Source organism: Setaria italica, chromosome IX (genome assembly GCF_000263155.2).
Source record: "Setaria italica strain Yugu1 chromosome IX, Setaria_italica_v2.0, whole genome shotgun sequence".
Lineage (NCBI taxonomy): Eukaryota > Viridiplantae > Streptophyta > Magnoliopsida > Poales > Poaceae > Setaria > Setaria italica.
Window position 1 is genome coordinate 38,484,673 of NC_028458.1, and position 18,518 is coordinate 38,503,190.

An 18,518-nucleotide genomic window follows, 5' to 3' on the forward strand; every position below is an offset into this window, starting at 1 on the left:
TACTAATTAAAAATTAATAACAACCGGATAAAGATAAGTACACATGGTATTACGTTGGAGTATTGAAAAAAATAGAGAGCAGTAGGTAAAAAATTAATTATTAGCTAGAAATTTAATTTCTTTATTTTTTAAGTATAATAATTTTAAAAATATTAGCTCGCGGGAGCACGGGTGATGGACGGGGCATACAGGAGCACCCGTCATGATCGTCCATCATCACGCTTGTACATGATTGCTCACGCTGGCCTCGCGATGTGCACTCACATGCATGCATCGCGACACACAGTCCCGTTGAACCGGCGGCTATAAGTAGCCACGCTCCAGCCTCCCTGAGATAAAGCCACACACCTGGCTCTGACCCTACTCACTGCTTGCAGAGCTCGCATCGCAATGGCGCCGAGGCTCGCGCTCCTCCTGGCCGTGACCCTCCTCTCCGCTGCTTCGACCTCGAGCGGGTGCGGATCCGCCTGCCCGTCGCCGGGGACCCCCTACCCGCAGCCGCCGTCCGGAGGTGGTGGTGGTGGCGGTGGCGGCGGCGGCGGTGGTGGTGGCGGTGGCGGCGGCAACTCCAGCAGCAGCTGCCCGATCGACACGCTGAAGCTGGAGGTGTGCGCGGACGTGCTGCAGCTGCTGAGGCTCAATATCGGCGTGCCGGACGACGAGCAGTGCTGCCCGCTGCTGCAGGGGCTCGCCGACCTCGACGCCGCCGTCTGCCTCTGCCTCGCCGTCCGGGCCAACGTCCTTGGTATCGTGCTCGATATCCCCGTCGACCTCACCCTCCTCCTCAACTACTGCCACAAGGACCGCGTCGCCGGCTTCATCTGCCCGGCCAATTGAAGTTGAACGTATATGGAGTACGTGCGCCGTGCGCGTGCATCCATGCATGCCACGTACTACGTGATATCTATGTATACTAGCTCCCGTCCGGGCCCAACAAGTTCCTGCACGCATGCGAAGTCTACGTGTGGCAACTGCCAAACTGTTCTTGTGCAGCAACTTGTAAGCCGTAACGTCCCGTAGTATAGATATAGAGATTGGGTACGGTTGTACACGCGTGTCTATCTCTACGCGCTATATATGATGTCAAATAAAAATGTTTGTGTCGCTTGTGCGCTTGTCTCCGATGAAAAAGTCTATTGCTTTTTTTAGAGGGTACAAATTGGATGCACACGGCATGACTCGCACACCACACGTGTATGTGTCACTATACACACGCTTGGAAGAGGATTGGAGAGCCTGTAGCTCTCATTGCGCGAGAAATGCACACGCGCGTGTGTACTCTATTCTAGCTCGGGACACATCCCCAGAGAAATCCGTTTCGAGACACGAGCCCAAACAGGAAGGTATAGAAAATCCTGGGTCTCGCTCAAAACTCCAACCCATCGAACCCGTGAAAACAATAATCGATGCGGCCGTGAGTCGTCAGATCCTACTACAGAGGCCCTCTCCTGTATTCTTGTTGCAGCCGTGAGTCGTGGATTGCACCAGCGAACCCTGATGAGTACCTGACGGTGTTCTCGCCCCTGGATCCATAATCGTTCATATGGGACGAGAAGAAGGGCCTCTATAACCTGACGCCTCTACCAGTCTCCGGCCTTTATTTCACCCAAGAAGCGTTCTCGTCAATCTCAGTAGTTGACTCGAGGACGGAACCGCGAATAAATTAAGATAATCCCTTTGACGCCTAATGGCAAATGTGGATAGGAGTTTGCCCTCTATGTAAAAAAATAAAAAAGAAGTGATCAGCACCATTGGCTCGCTCGCTATATGTTGGCCATGCGTGACAGAGCCAATACTGCGCCATGCACAGATGCAGTAGCAACCAGCCAGCCAGGTAGCTAGCTAGCTTAGCCTCAACGCCCTTGACCAGCAGGCTGTTGCCACACGGCAAGTGAAGGGACTCCCACCGCTAGCTCACACCCACCCAACAAGCGCCAAAGTAAGCACCACAGGTCGTATCGCATCGATCCATCCCTTCCAACGACAAGTTTCCTTCTCAGTGCCGTCTCACTGTCAGTCTGCAGCACGATCTACTATACACATGCTGCTCTGCGTGCGTGCCTAGCGAGCGATCTGCGACGGGAGGCATTCCGCATCCATCGATTATATTCTTTGCCTGAGAGCGACTTCCTAATGCCGAGTGGCGTGGCGTGTACGTGCATGTACCCACCGATACACTCTCTCTGCAGGTTGTTCGATTCGTGCGTGCATCTACGTTGTTCCCGATCGGGGTACACAGTTTCCCGATCGCGACCGGTCACGATCGAGCTCACGTACGTCTAGGCTAATCACGCGCGCGCCATCATGATCCCTGGGCCTCTCCATCCATGCAGCCCGTGATCGAAATCACAACCTTATCGTGAGCTCATCACAATACATATACGTGATACGTCTCTCTCTCTCCGACCTTCAATTCGTGCAGGCTAGGTAGCGATCGAGTGGCCTGGTTCACGGCCGAGCGGCCGGGCCGGGTGTGAGATCGAGGGTTGCATGCCACTGCCGCCGCTGGGCGCTCTCGGGGACTACCACCGGCCGGCCGTAACCTCACGGCCTTCGATCCTAGGCTGCCCGAGCCTAGCCGTACGTCCGAGTCATGTTCGCATTGGCAAACAAAACCCTCGGCAATTCTGGATGCAAGTTTCACATGAATTTTATTTTCATTAAATCATACCATGTAGGTAGCGGCACTGGATTTCATGGGATGAAACTAGATGTACACAGTCCAAGAGCTATGAAACTGAATGAAACTCTATTGAGAGGATTTGAGTTTCATCTCCACACATACATCAACTTCCATTGGTCACTTAGATGAAAGATTTAAATGATATGCTAACATATAAAATCGTGAAATGAAACTTCGCATTGAGGGATCTAGTTTCATTCATCACCTCAATGATTTTTAGATGATATGGCACTCCTAGAAATCAAACAACGAAACCTTTTCACTGAGAGTGGCCTTAACATATGTTAAGTTCAGAAACCATGCTTATGTAGGATTGATCTTGATTGGCTAAGCTGCTGCGTTAATTAATTTCAGGGCTAATCTGTGCCATCCATGCATGATGAGCCACCAGAGCTACAAAAAATTCTAATCTCGTGGGCCTCAGGATTCGTCTCATGGGCCTGAAATGACCATAATAAAACTGGCTCTTTTGTTTAAGGAAGAAGTCAGAAATGGGCCGCAGCCCGCAGAAGACTGCGCACTATTCCAAAAAGATCGTCAGATAGAGAGGCATCGGAACGGAACAGCACTACAGCAGTGTGGCCTTTCAATGCAGTACCGAATGTACAGCTGGAGTACGAGGACACCGATAGTATAGTACGGCATTAAAGCTGCAGTGCCCGCACCGATAAGCCAGCCGGACAGGTGGCACCGATCGAGCTGCTGTGCTGCCGAACCAATTACTCGTTTGTGCCCTCGCTAAGCCGTAATCGGATCACGTCACCCGTTAGCGCCGCGCAATTTAAGGCTCGAGAGTGGCAGGCCAGCACACAACCTTTTCCCAAACCGTGAGTCACCGTCGCACCGCTAGGGAATTACAAGGCTCCAAAAGACCGAAACCGCCTCCCCCTGTGACCCTTGTCCCCATCTTCGATTCCTAAAGATCACAAAGCATTTTTGCCACCAGCAATGCTGATCGATGACAACGTAGCGAGATCAGACAAACCGGTTGTTGCTTGCAGCGATCAGACGGTACGGTACGCGCTCGCGAAATGACGGTTCAGTCCCCCTCGTACCCTATAAATACCACCAGTGTACGCCGTAGCAGCCAGAGCACGAACTCGTGTGTACTTGGCATGTAACATCGAGAACACAGAGGGACACGTAGCGAAACCCCTAGTGCAAACTTGACCATGGCAGTGGCACGCAGAAACGGTAGTGGCGCCGCCGTTCTGGCGCTGAGCCAGCTCCTCCTCCTGGCCACCCACTCGGCCGCCGCCTGCGGCGGCGGCTACTCACCGTGCACCAAGCCGCCGCCCGTGCCGGCGCCGTGCCCGCCGATCCCGAGGGCGCCGAGCGGCGGCGGCGGCGGCATGGGCAGCCAGAGCAGGTGCCCGGTGAACGCGCTGAAGCTGGGCGCGTGCGCGAGCGTGCTGGGCGGGCTGCTGAGCCTGGAGCTGGGCCAGCAGGCGGGCTCGGCGCCGTCGTTGTCCAGTCCCGCGCAGCAGCAGCAGCCGTGCTGCCAGCTCCTGGGCGGGCTGGCCGACCTGGACGCGGCCGTGTGCCTGTGCACGGCGCTGCGAGCCAACGTGCTGGGCCTCGTCCAGCTGAGCATCCCCGTCCAGCTCAGCGTCGTCGTCAACTCCTGCGGCAAGAACGTCCCGCAGGGCTTCCAGTGCCCGACCTGATCGACCACTCGTCGTCCATGCGCGGATGCGGGCGGGCGTGAACAAGCGCATGAGAAGCCCTTGTCAAAAAAAAAAAGCGCATGCAATGCAACTATTGGACCTTTATTCGCTAGTAGGTGAAAGCCCAGAACGCTGTTTTAAGTTGGGCCTGATCGGTGGCCCGCTGTTTGTTGAGTCGTGTGTACTTGCTGCGTCGTGTGACTCGTCAGATCCTGTGCTGCTATGTTGTTGTTGCGTTCGTTGTGGGCTAGTATTGGGTAGTAGGAAATCGCGTTGACTGTTGCTTAGTTGACTCTTTGTAAGAGTGTGATCATTAATTGGGTTTATGTGACTCGTTTATGGATTCTAAGCTTGTTCAGAGTTCCAGTGCAGAACTATTCTGTACTGGTGACATCAAAACAGTGTAACACGCACAATAAGCGGCTAATTTGTTGGCCGCACCAAGACTCGGGTCCGTTTGGTTCAACTTCCGCAACCTGCTTATGCTGCCAAAAAGTTCAACGCTAACCAAAAGGGTAGACTCTGCAGCAGCTTTCACGAGCCCACGCCCTGCTTCCACTGGTTACGACGTCCAATTTTTCAAGAAAGTTACCCACGCTACCACTGGTTCATGTACCCCTTCGTTTCTTTTCTTTTCCAACCTTTGGTTGTTCCCCAACATCCAACCACTCCATCATGGATTCATGAAACAGGCCGGGACGGCGCAGCCGCGCAATGCGAGTCGGCAGGTGCAGCGATGACGGGTAGCATGGACCTGCGGTGTAACAACCCAAAATAGTTAATCATGTTATGAAGCATACATGGACATCATCTCTAGCACCTTTGCATGTATTTGAGCTAAATTGGTTTATCATTAGACTTGAGATTAAATTAAAAACTTGACTTTTAGCATGTACCTTATGAAGAAATTTAGATTTCTACTGTAGAACCTATAGTATAGGATTAGGATTGCTTGATAAATTAGTACTTCTCCAAACTTGAATTTAAGTAGTTTTTTCCGGATTTTTAAAGATCATCTTGAGTCCAAACAGCTTACCCGAAGACTCAAAAGGGTAAAAGTACCCTTCAGGGAAGAATTTTCATTTCAAACCTACAATAGCTATGATGCCAGTTCCAAACAAAATGAGCCACCCTTGATTTATACTACTTCCTTGAAAAGTTTTACAATTTTTTGGAGAGCTCTAGATTCCTTTTTCGAATTATCCAAAACAACCTATTAACTATTGAAACTTCCGATGTAAGGTCAGAACTTCCGATAAAAATTCACGAAAAAACCTGAGCACCCCGAATCGGTACTTTCTTAAGATTTTCGATAATTACCGAAACTTCCGATGGTGGGTCCGAACTTCCGATGATTATCGAAAACAGCCCCCAATCCGTTTTTAACGCCGTTACTCGCTGTTGCCAAGCTGTCCGTCGTGCGGGGCCTCACATGCCACGTGCTTAGTGCCCCCTCCCCGCCGTGTGGGATGGCGTCCCCATGCCGTTTCCCCCTTCCCACCCCTTTTCCCTAAGACCCCTCCCCTCCCGTTCTTTCTCTCCCTTACTCTCGTTCTTCCCTCGAGCTCCTGCCGCTCCTCCACCTGCTCGCCTGCGTCGTCGCCAGCAGGAGGAGCTAGGCAAGCCAAGGATGAGCTCCCCCTCCTCCACGTCGACCTCCCCCATGCAAGGATCAGGCTGCAGCAAGTTGTTCTTCGTGTTCTTCTCCCCAACCCCGGTGAATCAAGTTCAAGCCCGATTTCCTTCATCGCCACTCTACTCCAATTTGTGGCCCTCTGAATCGTATTTTCCCATCCTTGGTAAGGTTTTCCTATAGTTTCCCCCTCCTCTCTCCTCCATTGGAAGCTTCTCCATTAACCTCCCATGAAAGCTCAAATTCATTGATGTTGCATGTCTTTCAAACCTTTGTGCATGTCATTGCTATGACCCAAAACTGGATCCCCATCATCTAAGGAAGCTCTAAGATCAAATCCCACTGCAATCGATCACCGGAATCACCGGCAATGCCATTTTCGGGAACTTGACGAGTTATTTACAGTTCTGCCATTGAAGTAAAATGTGAATAAAATTATGTTTTGTGTAGGAATTAAGTGTTCTATTTTGTATTATATGCTTTGAATTGATGTACTAGTATGGAAAAAATAGTTTACATTCTTCTATGCACTCATAATATCCTAAGATTTGCATTGCTATGTATGAGGTGTTAAAAACATGATTAATTCTCTAATATAAGAAACAAATTCTATTAGTTTCATCACGAATGTTTAGTACCGGTTAAAAATATGTTTTCTCCAAAGATCATCACCTTAATATCCAGTTTAATTAAATACATGCTTATCTTGTGGTTTGCATAGTTAATTCTCTATTAGTCTAAAAATTATGAAATCAACTTTGTTAGTTTCCTTATGACATGTATCATCTAGTAGAAGTGTTTATTTGTATGAATCATGTGTAGATTGGTACAGTTGTAGCTATATTTGCTTAAACCTAGTCAATTAGTAAAATGCACAATAAGTACATATGTGTTCCAAAATGAAGAAATCTAGTTTTGTTAGCCTTGGTGGACTTTTATATATTGTATAACATTGGTAACACTCATGAAGTAGTCATGTATTCATATAGTTTCAATTTCCTAAATAAATTCTTGCTAGCTTGTTGCATGATCAATTACTTCATAGTGCTCCTAAAATCATGAATCCAATCTTTTTAGTTACCTATGCCATGATATGTTGTCTTTAATTATTAGCTACCATGAGATGACAATACAATGACACAACTTTGGATATCCTTGTTCTAGGACTAGTTTTCGTGCAAATGCTTAGTAAATCTTTTGTGCTCATGTAAGCTACAAGATCCTCCTTGTTAGTTAAAATAAATGTGCTATGCTTTTATGATTAGAAACCTCCATGTTATAAACTATTAGAATAATGATGCTTGCCTTAATAAGTGTACCAGGATTAAATAGCTTCTCATTTTGAAAGTTATGTTTTTACTCCTATTTCAGATGTGATGCTACAGCTTGTCATTAATTCTTGAATTGTCTAATGTTGGTTAACTAGTGTTACTAGCTAGCTAGCTTACTTGAGCATTATCAATTATTTAATATTGATAACAATCAAGAAATACTCCAATTGATGCTTTATGGTGTGACAATTCAATTATATGATAGTTCATATGTCAACTAAAATACCTTCTTATACTACAACTTGTCTTAGAATGTTATATGCACGTGTATGGCTTATTATTTTAGTGCCTTCTCTCTATGTTGTGCTTGTGTGCACTACTTCTAACCTTTGATTGCTTGCTTCATAACCTCAAACCATATTAGCCTTTACCCCTCATGAGTCATTGCATCTCACATGCATATACATTCATGTCATCCTTTCTAATTCATGCATTCATCTAATTTCGTAGAGGATGACGTTCCGGAGTGTTGCATTCTTGGAGCACCAATCTCAGGCAGGCACCTATGTATCTCAACTCTATTTTTTGAATGTGAAATGCTACTATTTATTAATGGTTGTGCATGGGTTTAGCTCTATCTAGATATATGCAACGTGTAGAACCTACCAAATATGTCAACTCTTGGTATTAGCCCCAAATTATTTAGTAAAAGTATGAATGCTAGAAATCTCGATATAATTGCTTAGCCACGCTTAGTTCTCGGTAGAAGTCGAGGGGTCTCAAGTTCACCACCACTCGCGAGAAATTGGATGATTATTTAATTATACTTAGTAGATGAGAAAGTATAAAAGATGAGCACCCTTTAATGATGATTCAAGACTTAGGCAAGTGTGTAGGACCATGTTGGGAGTGGAATCCAAATGGTTAGGCTTGCTTGAGTCAATTAAGGCCCGTCTCTTTGGTCGCCGGTCTCTTGAGCACTATTCTGTACAAACCACGTACTTAATATGGGAATGGTAAGCCAAGTAGCATAAGTCGCACCTTGCCTTGACTGGATTCAGCGCGGGATGGGATGAGGTGTGATCGGCCGTGTCCGGTGCATCTATACATTTCTGGTTGTTCGTTCATAGCCGGATGTGGGTATGTGAACGGTTGGGTGCATGAATCAACACTTATCCTAGGCCAAGGGTATGGTCATTGGTCTTGCGCCTCGTGGGGGAAAAGTTGTACACCCCTGCAGGATTTTAATCTATTGCAATAGCCGCGCTCTCGGTCATTGAGCATGCTCTCTGAGGTTCGCTCCAATGTAGACTTCCGTTATGGAGTTCATGGAAGATTGAGCTCATAATTACATGATTACTTTACTTATGCAATTGTATTGATGCTTGATATAGAAATGTAGATGCCATGTCTTTTGCTTATTTACTTGATAAATTATGCTTGCATTTTCATGGTCTAATGTTAAAATTTGACAAGCCTCATGCATCCACCAAATGTATAGTATTATGGATAAGTCCTGCAAGTACACAATGTACTTACGGTGCTGCCGTTAAGTTGTTTTGCAGGTATGCTTCTTATGAGTGATTGCCATGTTCATCCCACCGGAGCCGGCAATGCGGATGGATGGTGGAAATTGCTCTAAGCTTGTGCAGGTGCTGTCTTATGGGCAAGGACATCATTGTTGCACCTTATTACTTTATATCTTCCCACTGCAATTTAACTCTCAATCCAAGAAAAACATGATAGGATAGCACTAGACCTAGGCTGCATCTAAGTTGAATAAGAACCTCCCTTTTAATTGATGAAAACTCTTATGTTCTAGTTGTTATATGTTGTAATTATAATTTTTGAAATTTTTGTAAGATGATCAAGACTTGTAAACCAAAGTTTAAATTTGCTCTCATATGTTTCCTTGTGATGGTTGCCATGATGTAAAAACAGTATGCGAGTTGTTCCTAGGCGATGCTCGAGGCGCTGAAGCGTCCCCACATAAGTAGAGACTAAATGTGATACAAATATCAGTCCCAGGAGGCTGATAACACATTTATTCGACAGATAATTCAGTTACCGTACAACTCCCGAGGGAGTGGGCGTGAGAGCCACGCAACGATAAGAAGTAAATAAACAACAGCGGCTAACCAAGCGACTGCCAAAAGACAGCACTCGGGACTACACGGCAGTAGCAGCATCTTGGAAAGGCCAACACCACAGGCAGCGTTGGGTGCGGACACAACCTCTACTCAAGGTCTTCGGCGATGAAGTCGGGGTCTTCCTCTGTGGTAATGAAGCAAGGGTGAGTACGAATGTACTCAACAAATCCAACCCCATCCACGGAGGGGGATACAAGCAAAGATATGCACAGGATATAACAAGGATAGGCTAGAGTTTATTTGCAATAAAGCTAGATTTTTCAACACATGCATAGGCTCGTTTTCAAGCAAATTTTTGTAAAGCTTTTCTTTAGTAACCGAACAAAGAGTGGGGTTGATCCTACACAAAGGATCCAAGTTTTTATCGCTATCGGACTCCCCGTCCGCCATAGCGCACGGCACGACTGCCGAACTCTTCCAAAATGCAACCCACACACACACACACCATCCATGCCCAAGTGCTAGTTATGTGACCAAGCCGTAACTCGTCCAATGCCGTGGACACGGCTACCCGGATAGGTTTTAACTCTGCAGAGGTTGTACACTTTTCCCACAAGTAGGGTACCGCAGCACGATCACCTTAGTGCCGGTGCGGATCCTAACAAAGCCATTACCCACCTTAACAAAACTGGCTAGCCCTCACGGAAGCACCCAAGGGGTTCACGGCTCGCTCACGAGACCGTAACCGGGACCTAAGTCACCAAGATCTTATTCCTTTTCCATGGGCTCCCGTTGCTCACCAGCACCCCTGAAGACTAACAGTTCAGCTAGTGGGATTTATGCTAAGCCGTTGCCCATACAACGGTCGAGTGGTTGCACGATGGTGGAATTAGGCAAGATGACACATCAACTCGGTCCTTAACCACGACAAGATGGATATCTCCCGACATTGCTCAACCACCAAGGTACGAGCACAACACCCTGGCATCCCACACAAGGAATACCCATCCATCCTGTCTACACATCCTTTTTCCTTTGAACCCAGAAAGTCATTTTCCTTATTTGCACACACACACACACACACACACACACGTTTATTTTTCGAAAACATAATTGTAGTGGTGATTGTATTTGAGTAGTAATTTCCTAAGCATTCTAGCGGTGGCTATCGACCAAATAGAGCGAATCATATTCAGAGACAACCATAGGATTACAAGGAATGTTCATAACAATCAAGGGGTGGCTATCCAACCATGTCTTGCGATGAAATAATATGCATTTTGTAAAACAGGTCAATAGGTTGTGTTTGAAAAACTAGGTATTAAGTATGCATCAAAGGGTGAGATTGGACTTGCCGTCTTCAAAGCCTTCCGGGAGTTCCGGCTCGTGCTGCTGATCGTCGGGCTCGGGCTCGCGGTCAAACTCCTCCTCGGGATCCTCCTCGGGCAATCCGCGATCTACGGCACACACAAACGGACACACAAATAAATAAAAGAAAGATCGGTTTTTAACCGTGAGCTCCGAACAGAAAATGTGAACAGAAAATAGGTACAAAGGTTATTTTTGGGAAATTTGGATATGGATCGGCGAAAGTGTTCTGGAGGATGAAGTGGTGAAATTTGGAATTAATTGGAGGAAGTTTGGCGCATGAAATGACGGGTTAAACATGAATTAGGGGCTTAAACGGAGGTTTAGGACTGATTTATAATAAACCAGGGACCTATTTGTAAATACTTTTGGAGGTGGAGGGGCTTATCCGCGAATAGATTTATGAGAGTGGTGGAAGGACTGTTTCGCGAATAACAGATTCCTTGGGGTTAGATCGGAAAGGAGGGGTTTCTTCTTCCTTTCTCTCTGTACCGGAACAGAGGAGATGGGAGGGAGGGGCGGCCGGCCTGGGGCGGCGGCCCAGGCTCGCCGGCGGCGAGGGGAGGCGGCGGGAGAGGCTAGAGGAGGTTGTGGGGGCTCCATTTTGCCCGATACCTTGGAGCTTCGGATAGGGAAGGGGCGGCCGGCGGTGGTTCGGTGGAGGCGGCGGTGGTTGGCGCTCGGGCGACGGAGGTACTGGTGGCGGCGGCGCTTGGCAAGTGGTGTAGGTTGGGGTGGCGAGCTGGGCGGTGGTGGAGTGGCAAGGGAGGCCGGGCGAGCGGCCCTTTTTATAGGCCGGCGAGGGGCGGCCGGCGGTGGGGGACCGGGCGGCCGGCGGTGTGCGGCGTGGGGGTGGGGGCCGGGCAGGCCGGGCCAGCGGTAGGGGCTCGGGCGCCGGAGGAGGGCGTCGCGGGGAGGGCGGCACGGCAACGGTGGCGTGCGGCGGGCGGCACCGGAGGAGAGGTAGGGGCCGGCGGCGGGCGGCGTGGAGCAGGGCCGGAGGCGGGGTCGGCGGGTTCGCGACGCGGAGCGGGGCCGGAGGCGGGGTCGGCCGGCGCGGAGCGGGGCTGGAGGTGGGGTCAGCGGGGTCGGCCGGGCGGCGGGGCGCGGCCCGAGGCGGCCAGGCGGTGTGGCGCCAGGGAGACATGGGCGCCGGGAGGAGTAAATGCGCCGGTGGGGGGGTTCAAAGGAAATGGCGCCAGGAACCGGGAGGAGTGGCGCCAAGAAGAAGAAGAGAGGAGGAGAGAGAAGGAGGAGGAGGAAGAAGAAAAAGAAAGGAGAAGGAAGAGGACAAAGAAAGAAAGAGGGGGAACCTGCGGCGATTGCGGCACGCGGTCGGAGCACGCGCGCGGCGGTCTGACGACGGCACGAGGCGAGATTTACGGGCACGGGTAAAGATGATGGCTGTCGGCTTAGGTGCTGGAATGGCGAAATCATCGGGAAAGTTTTCGATATCTGGGAGCTCAGGGGTAAAAAGATTTTGAAAGCGATTTTTAACGGGTGATTTTAGTTGGTGATTTTCGCGGATGTTACAAACCTACCCCACTTAAATTGAATCTCGTCCTCGAGATTCGACTGAGTCCTGAAAAGGTGGGGAAATTCCTTCTTTAACGCGTCCTCACGTTCCCACGTGGTTTCTTCTTCACCATGTCTACTCCATTGTACTCTGCAAATCCGGACTGCTGTATTTCTTGTCCTTCTGGTGACGGTGTCCAAAATCTTGACGGGCACTTCTAGATACCGAAGGTCCTCTTGTAGGTCTATTGTCTCCACCGGTACTTGTTCCTCCGGTACTCTCAAGCATTTTCTCAGCTGGGAGACATGAAATACCGAGTGTATATCCGACATTTCTTCAAGCAGTTGGATACGGTAAGCTACGGCTCCAACTCTTTTTAACACCTGGTAAGGTCCAATATACCGAGGTGCCAATTTTCCTTGTACTTGAAACCTTCGAGTACCCCGAATCGGGGAAACCTTGAGGTAGACAAAATCTCCCTCATTCAAGCATAATACCCGTCTCCTCTTGTCCGAGTAGCTCTTCTGTCTGGACTGTGCGGCCTTCAGTTTCTCTCGGATTTCTACCACACGATCTTCTGCTTCCTTGATGAAAGCTGGTCCGACTAGGGAGCGTTCTCCTACTTCTGACCACATCAAAGGGGTCTGACACTTTCTACCATAAAGGGCCTCAAACGGTGACATGCTTAGGCTGGCTTGGTAGCTATTGTTGTATGAGAACTCTGCATAGGGTAAACTTTGTTCCCAATCCTTACCATAGGTTAGGACACACACTCTCAACATATCTTCCATAATTTGATTTACCCTCTCTGTTTGGCCATCGGTCTGGGGGTGATAAGCTGAACTAAAATCCAATTTGGTGCCCATGGCTTTATGCAAACTCCTCCAAAACCTAGAGGTGAACTGAGTTCCTCTATCCAAGACGATCCGGCTGGGCACACCATGCAGCTTCAATATGTTGTCAACGTAGAGTCGAGCTAATCTTTCTCCCCCGTATGTAGTCCGTACGGGTAGGTAGTGAGCGACTTTAGTGAGTCGGTCCACTATCACCCATATGGAGTCATTTCCCTTCTGAGTCCTGGGCAAGCCTACCACAAAATCCATGCCAATCTCATCCCACTTCCAAACCGAGATAGGCAATGGTTGCAGCAAGCCGGCTGGCTTCTGGTGCTCGGCCTTGACCCTTTGGCAAGTATCACAACGGGTGACAAACTGAGCTATGTCCGCCTTCATTCCATTCCACCAGTATCTCTGCTTTAAGTTCATATACATTTTGGTGGATCCGGGGTGAATGGAGTATGCCGAGTTATGAGCTTCCTCCATGATGGTCTACCTGAACTCTCCGTCCTTGGGGACACAAATTCTATCCTTGTACCACAGGGTCCCTTTGTCGTCCACCCTGAAATCCGGGGCTTTATTTTCTCCGATCTGCTTGCGGATCTTTACTAAGTCCTGATCCGAACTCTGGGCTTCTCGGATTTTATCCTCCAAGGTGGGCTGAACACTTAGCTTGCGGCTAGTATTCTGGGGAACTATGTGCACATTTAACCGGGCAATTTCCTCTTGTAGGCGGGCATTCTCAGGTCCGGGCGGTACATAGGACTTCCGGCTTAAGGCGTCAGCCACAACATTAGCCTTGCCGAGGTGGTAGTGGATTTCTAGGTTGTAGTCTTTTACCAGCTCTAACCACCTCCTTTGCCTTAAATTCAGATCGGGCTGCGTGAAAATGTATTTTAGGCTCTTATGGTCGGTGTAGATTTCACACTTATTCCCAATGAGATAATGTCTCCAGATCTTGAGGGCGTGCACTATGGCTGCAAACTCTAAGTCATGGGTTGGGTAGTTCTGTTCATGAGGCTTAAGTTGTCAGGAAGCATATGCCACAACCTTCCCATCCTGCATGAGGACGCACCCTAATCCTTGTCGGGATGCATCGCAGTAGATGACGAAGTCTCGCTGGATATCAGGCAAGGTTAATACTGGGGCTGTCGTCAACCTCTTCTTCAGCTCTTGGAAACTCCGTTCACATGACTCGGTCCAGGTGAACTTCTTATCCTTCCTGAGCAGCTTTGTCATGGGCCGGGCTATCTTGGAAAATCCCTCAATAAATCTCCGGTAATACCCAGCTAAACCCAGAAAACTCCTGATTTCACTAACATTGGTGGGTTGCTGCCAGTTGGAGACGGCTTCCACTTTCTCCGGGTCAACTGCGACTCCTTCCGCGGTCAAGATATGACCAAGGAATGTCACTTTCTCAAGCCAAAATTCACACTTGCTGAATTTAGCATAGAGTCGGTGGGCTCTCAATTTTTCTAACACCACCCGTATATGTTGTACATGTTCCTGAACACTCTTGGAGTAAATAAGTATGTCGTCGATAAAGACTACAACAAACTTATCTAACTCGTCCATAAACACCTTGTTCATGAGATTCATGAAATAAACTGTTGCATTGGTCAATCCAAAGGACATCACCGTAAACTCAAATTGACCATAACGGGTGACGAAGGCCGTCTTCGGGATGTCGCTCTCCTTGATCTTGAGCTGATGGTACCCGGACCTTAAATCTATCTTGGAGAAATACTTGGCTCCTTTTAGTTGGTCGAATAGGTCATCTATCCTGGGCAGGGGGTACTTGTTCTTAATGGTGACTTCATTTAGTGCGCGATAGTCTACGCACATCCTCATTTAGCGGTTGGCGCTCGGGCGGCGGAGGTACTGGTGGCGGCGGTGCTTGGCGAGTGGTGTAGGTTGGGGTGGCGAGCTGGGCGGTGGTGGAGTGGCAAGGGAGGCCGGGCGAGCGGCCCTTTTTATAGGCCGGCAAGGGGCAGCCGGCGCTGGGGGCCCGGGCGGCCGGCGGTGTGCGGCGTGGGGGTGGGGGCCGGGCAGGCTGGGCCAGCGGTAGGGGCTCGGGCACCGGAGGAGGGCGTCGCGGGGAGGGCGGCACGGCAACGGTGGCGTGCGGCGGGCGGCACCGGAGGAGAGGTAGGGGCCGGCGGCGTGGAGCGGGGCCGGAGGCGGGGTCGGGCGGCGCGGAGCGGGGCCGGATGTGGGGTCGGCCGGCGCGGAGCGGGGCCGGAGGTGGGGTCGGCCGGGCGGCGGGGCGCGGCCCGAGGCGGCCGGGCGGCGTGGCGCCAGGGAGACGTGGGCGCCGGGAGGAGTAAATGCGCCGGTGGGGGGGTTCAAAGGAAATGGCGCCAGGAACCGGGAGGAGTGGCGCCAGGAAGAAGAAGAGAGGAGGAGAGGGAAGGAGGAGGAAGAAGAAGAAAAAGAAAGGAGAAGGAAGAGGAAAAAGAAAGAAAGAGGGAGGAAACAGAGAAAGAAAGAGGGGGAACCGGCGGCGATTGCGGCACGCGGTCGGAGCACGCGCGTGGCGGCTTGACGACGGCACGCGGCGAGATTTACGGGCACGGGTAAAGATGATGGCTGTCGGCTTAGGTGCTGGAACGGCGAAATCGCCGGGAAAGTTTTCGATATTCGGGAGCTCAGCGGTAAAAAGATTTTGAAAGCGATTTTTCACGGGTGATTTTAGTTGGTGATTTTCACGGATGTTACAGGCGCATACCAGGCACTACCGGCATTATTTTGATTAAGTCAGGTTGATCAATAGATGATAACTCAGTTTAGTCAAGATAATTTGGGCAGTTCCTTACAGAATGGCATCAGATCTAGGTTATGGAGAGAACCCTAGTTAGCTTAGTTAGATAGGTAATTAAGAGAGATAAATCTACACCTAATGTCCTACTTGTACCACTTAAAAGTGTTTAGTTTCTAAGTGTATCATTCTATTTTATTTCTTACCTATCCTAGAGTTATTCTCTCCTCATGCTTAACCAATTGAATGTGTCAATTTATTCTTAACTTTTCTTATCTATCATATATGGTACGTAGGGAATGTCCCTCCATCTCAATGCTACTCCGAGTTCTTGTTTCTTATCCAACCCTTGTTTGCAAAATCACTTTATATCTCATCTTACTTTGGTCCGCTCTCCCTTAAAATTTCTACATACTATCTCAAGATGCTATGATTATAGTTTTTCATATAAGGATATTGGCCTATAGGTGGTAATGAAGAGTGGCCAACCTAGATAGCCTATATACGATTTAGGTTTGCGGGTAATGAATGTTAAGGTTGAGTTCTTAACAATGTTTTAAGGTTTTTAAGGTAAGAAAGTGACTAGACGTGAGTGAGAATGAGTGTTCGCTGTTGTATAAAAATTTAGATTCTTTTCATATAACTCGTGGATTGCATATGGAAGGTTGTGGTTTGGGAATTTCAGCAAGCATAATTTCTTTATGTTATATGTTGTTCAAGACTTATTTTCTAATTTTGCAATATATCATATCTAGTTAAGAAGAAGATAGAGTAGTCACCTCTCATGTGTTGGATTCTGCGTGCTTGCTGAATTTTCTAACAAGCAATGGCCATATGTATTGTTGTTTACCTCGAGTTACACCATGTACCTTTTGGATCAGCATGCTGAATTTGTTGGTGAATGATGAATGTGAGAACAACGTGTAGTTAGAATTGTGGTAATTTAGTCATCTTCATGTTGCATCCATATTTATGTGTGTTAGTGATAATAATTTTCTTGAGCATACGTGCATGTTTATGTGTTTGTCACCTTGCTATCCAAAACCAATAGAAATTCTCCAAACTTGTTGTCCAATTTTCTCCTCATGAGCTATTCCAACTTCTCATGTTACCAACAAGTATGTACCTACCTCATCATCAAGTTTTTCACTTGCTAAATATATCACTTCCTAGCTGTCCAAAATCTTGAAACAATAATCCATTCTTTAGTAACTTGTGACATTTAGTTGTCATTGGTGGTTTGTTTGTGGTGGTGTCATGCCATGTGACCCATAGTACCACGACGGAACCTAGGGCCCCATGTGTGCTGCAGCCATATGGTTGTGCTGCTAGGTGCGCGCTGGTGCTCGGGTGTATGGTTGTTACATGCTACAAAAACTCACCGGTGCAACATCTTGATCTTAAATATTTACAGTGCTCTTATTCTCAAATTACTAGCATATCCTGAAATTCCACGTAGTTCTTTGATAAACGTTTCTAATGATGCTAGTGGCTACCAATTTTAGTTTCATATATTCCTTCCATCCATGTGTGACATAGTGACCTTTAAAAAAAATTATCCTCATTCTTGAACGAAGAAGTCTATACATCATCTTAAATTTTTTTTACCCTATAACCATGACTCTACCTAACTAGACCGTGTAGTGTGCCTTAAGTAATATAACTTGGTTTATGGCTAACTACCCTTGTACTAGGTGTGCAAATAGAAAACCATCATAATAGCCCGCCTAGCAAGTTGTAGGTATGCCACAAATATCCTAGGCTATGCCTTGCTCCAATTCTTGCTCACACTAATAAAAATGTTATCATAGAATAATTATGTGCACTATAAGAACATCCATGAGCATGTGCATCCTTGCAACATTTTGCATTGCACCATTTACACTAAACATCACTCTCATTTTTTATGTCATTGCATATACATTGAGAGATTGGCATGTGCATCACGTGTATGAGTAATACCATGAGCACCATTCCACATACACCATGACATTTTCATCATACCATCTATGTCATCATGTGTGTATCATGGTGTATGCACCATCATCTTGAACCATGTCAAATGCACCATGACATTATGCAATTTGCATTATTGCACCGGCACCATCTCATAAATGCATTGCACCATTGCACAATGCATTGAACTTTAATATTGAAATGTGTCATGACATGCATATATTACTTAATGGCATGTGCACCAAGGGGGTGTGTGTGTATGTCATACAAAGATCATCATCCCATACACAACATGACATGTGCACCATATCATCTATGACATCATATGTGTGCACCATATGCATCAAACCATAAGCACTTGTTAATAATTGTTAAGAGAGTTATTACATTATTCTCAAATACTTGCATCACTTGTCAAATTGTCATCTGCACTCATGTAATTAAAAATGAGCAATAACCATGAGCAAGAATTTGGAAAAGCCAAAATGCTACCGTAGAGCCAAGATGTTAAAGTGAGTTGTGGAGTAACCTTGTCAAGACTAGGGACCATGGCTGCACATAAGAAAATAGTTTGCTCCCATGAAATCAATTTTTATAGAACCAATTCCTTCCCGTTATGGATAACATCTTACTCTCTTGCCAAAGTGTGCTCATCATCTAACCTACCAAACTTCTTTTATGTGGAACGACCAAGAACATGCCTTTTTTATCTTCTTATGGTGTTTCTTTGATCTTTAATA

The 18,518-nt window shown here is 47.7% G+C and overlaps 2 protein-coding genes across 2 annotated transcripts; both read left to right on the forward strand.

The window, feature by feature from the left end:
- The first annotated feature begins 364 nt into the window (after nucleotides 1–364).
- On the forward strand, nucleotides 365–1,063 carry LOC101784992 (cortical cell-delineating protein). The gene has a single exon (XM_022822767.1). It carries the CDS (start codon nucleotides 391–393, stop codon nucleotides 835–837), a length of 447 nt encoding a protein of 148 aa, XP_022678502.1. The 5' UTR covers nucleotides 365–390; the 3' UTR covers nucleotides 838–1,063.
- A 2,709-nt stretch (nucleotides 1,064–3,772) lies between these two features.
- Nucleotides 3,773–4,708, forward strand: LOC101773500 (putative lipid-binding protein AIR1). The gene has a single exon (XM_004983663.3). The coding sequence runs from the start codon at nucleotides 3,856–3,858 to the stop codon at nucleotides 4,348–4,350; it is 495 nt and encodes a 164-aa protein (XP_004983720.1). The 5' UTR covers nucleotides 3,773–3,855; the 3' UTR covers nucleotides 4,351–4,708.
- The last annotated feature ends 13,810 nt before the right edge of the window (nucleotides 4,709–18,518 follow it).

What these genes read in the sequence shown, in the direction of transcription:
- LOC101784992 (XM_022822767.1), top strand. Translation starts at nt 391, where the DNA reads ATGGCGCCGAGGCTCGCGCTCCTCCTGGCCGTGACCCTCCTCTCCGCT.
- LOC101773500 (XM_004983663.3), top strand. Translation starts at nt 3,856, where the DNA reads ATGGCAGTGGCACGCAGAAACGGTAGTGGCGCCGCCGTTCTGGCGCTG.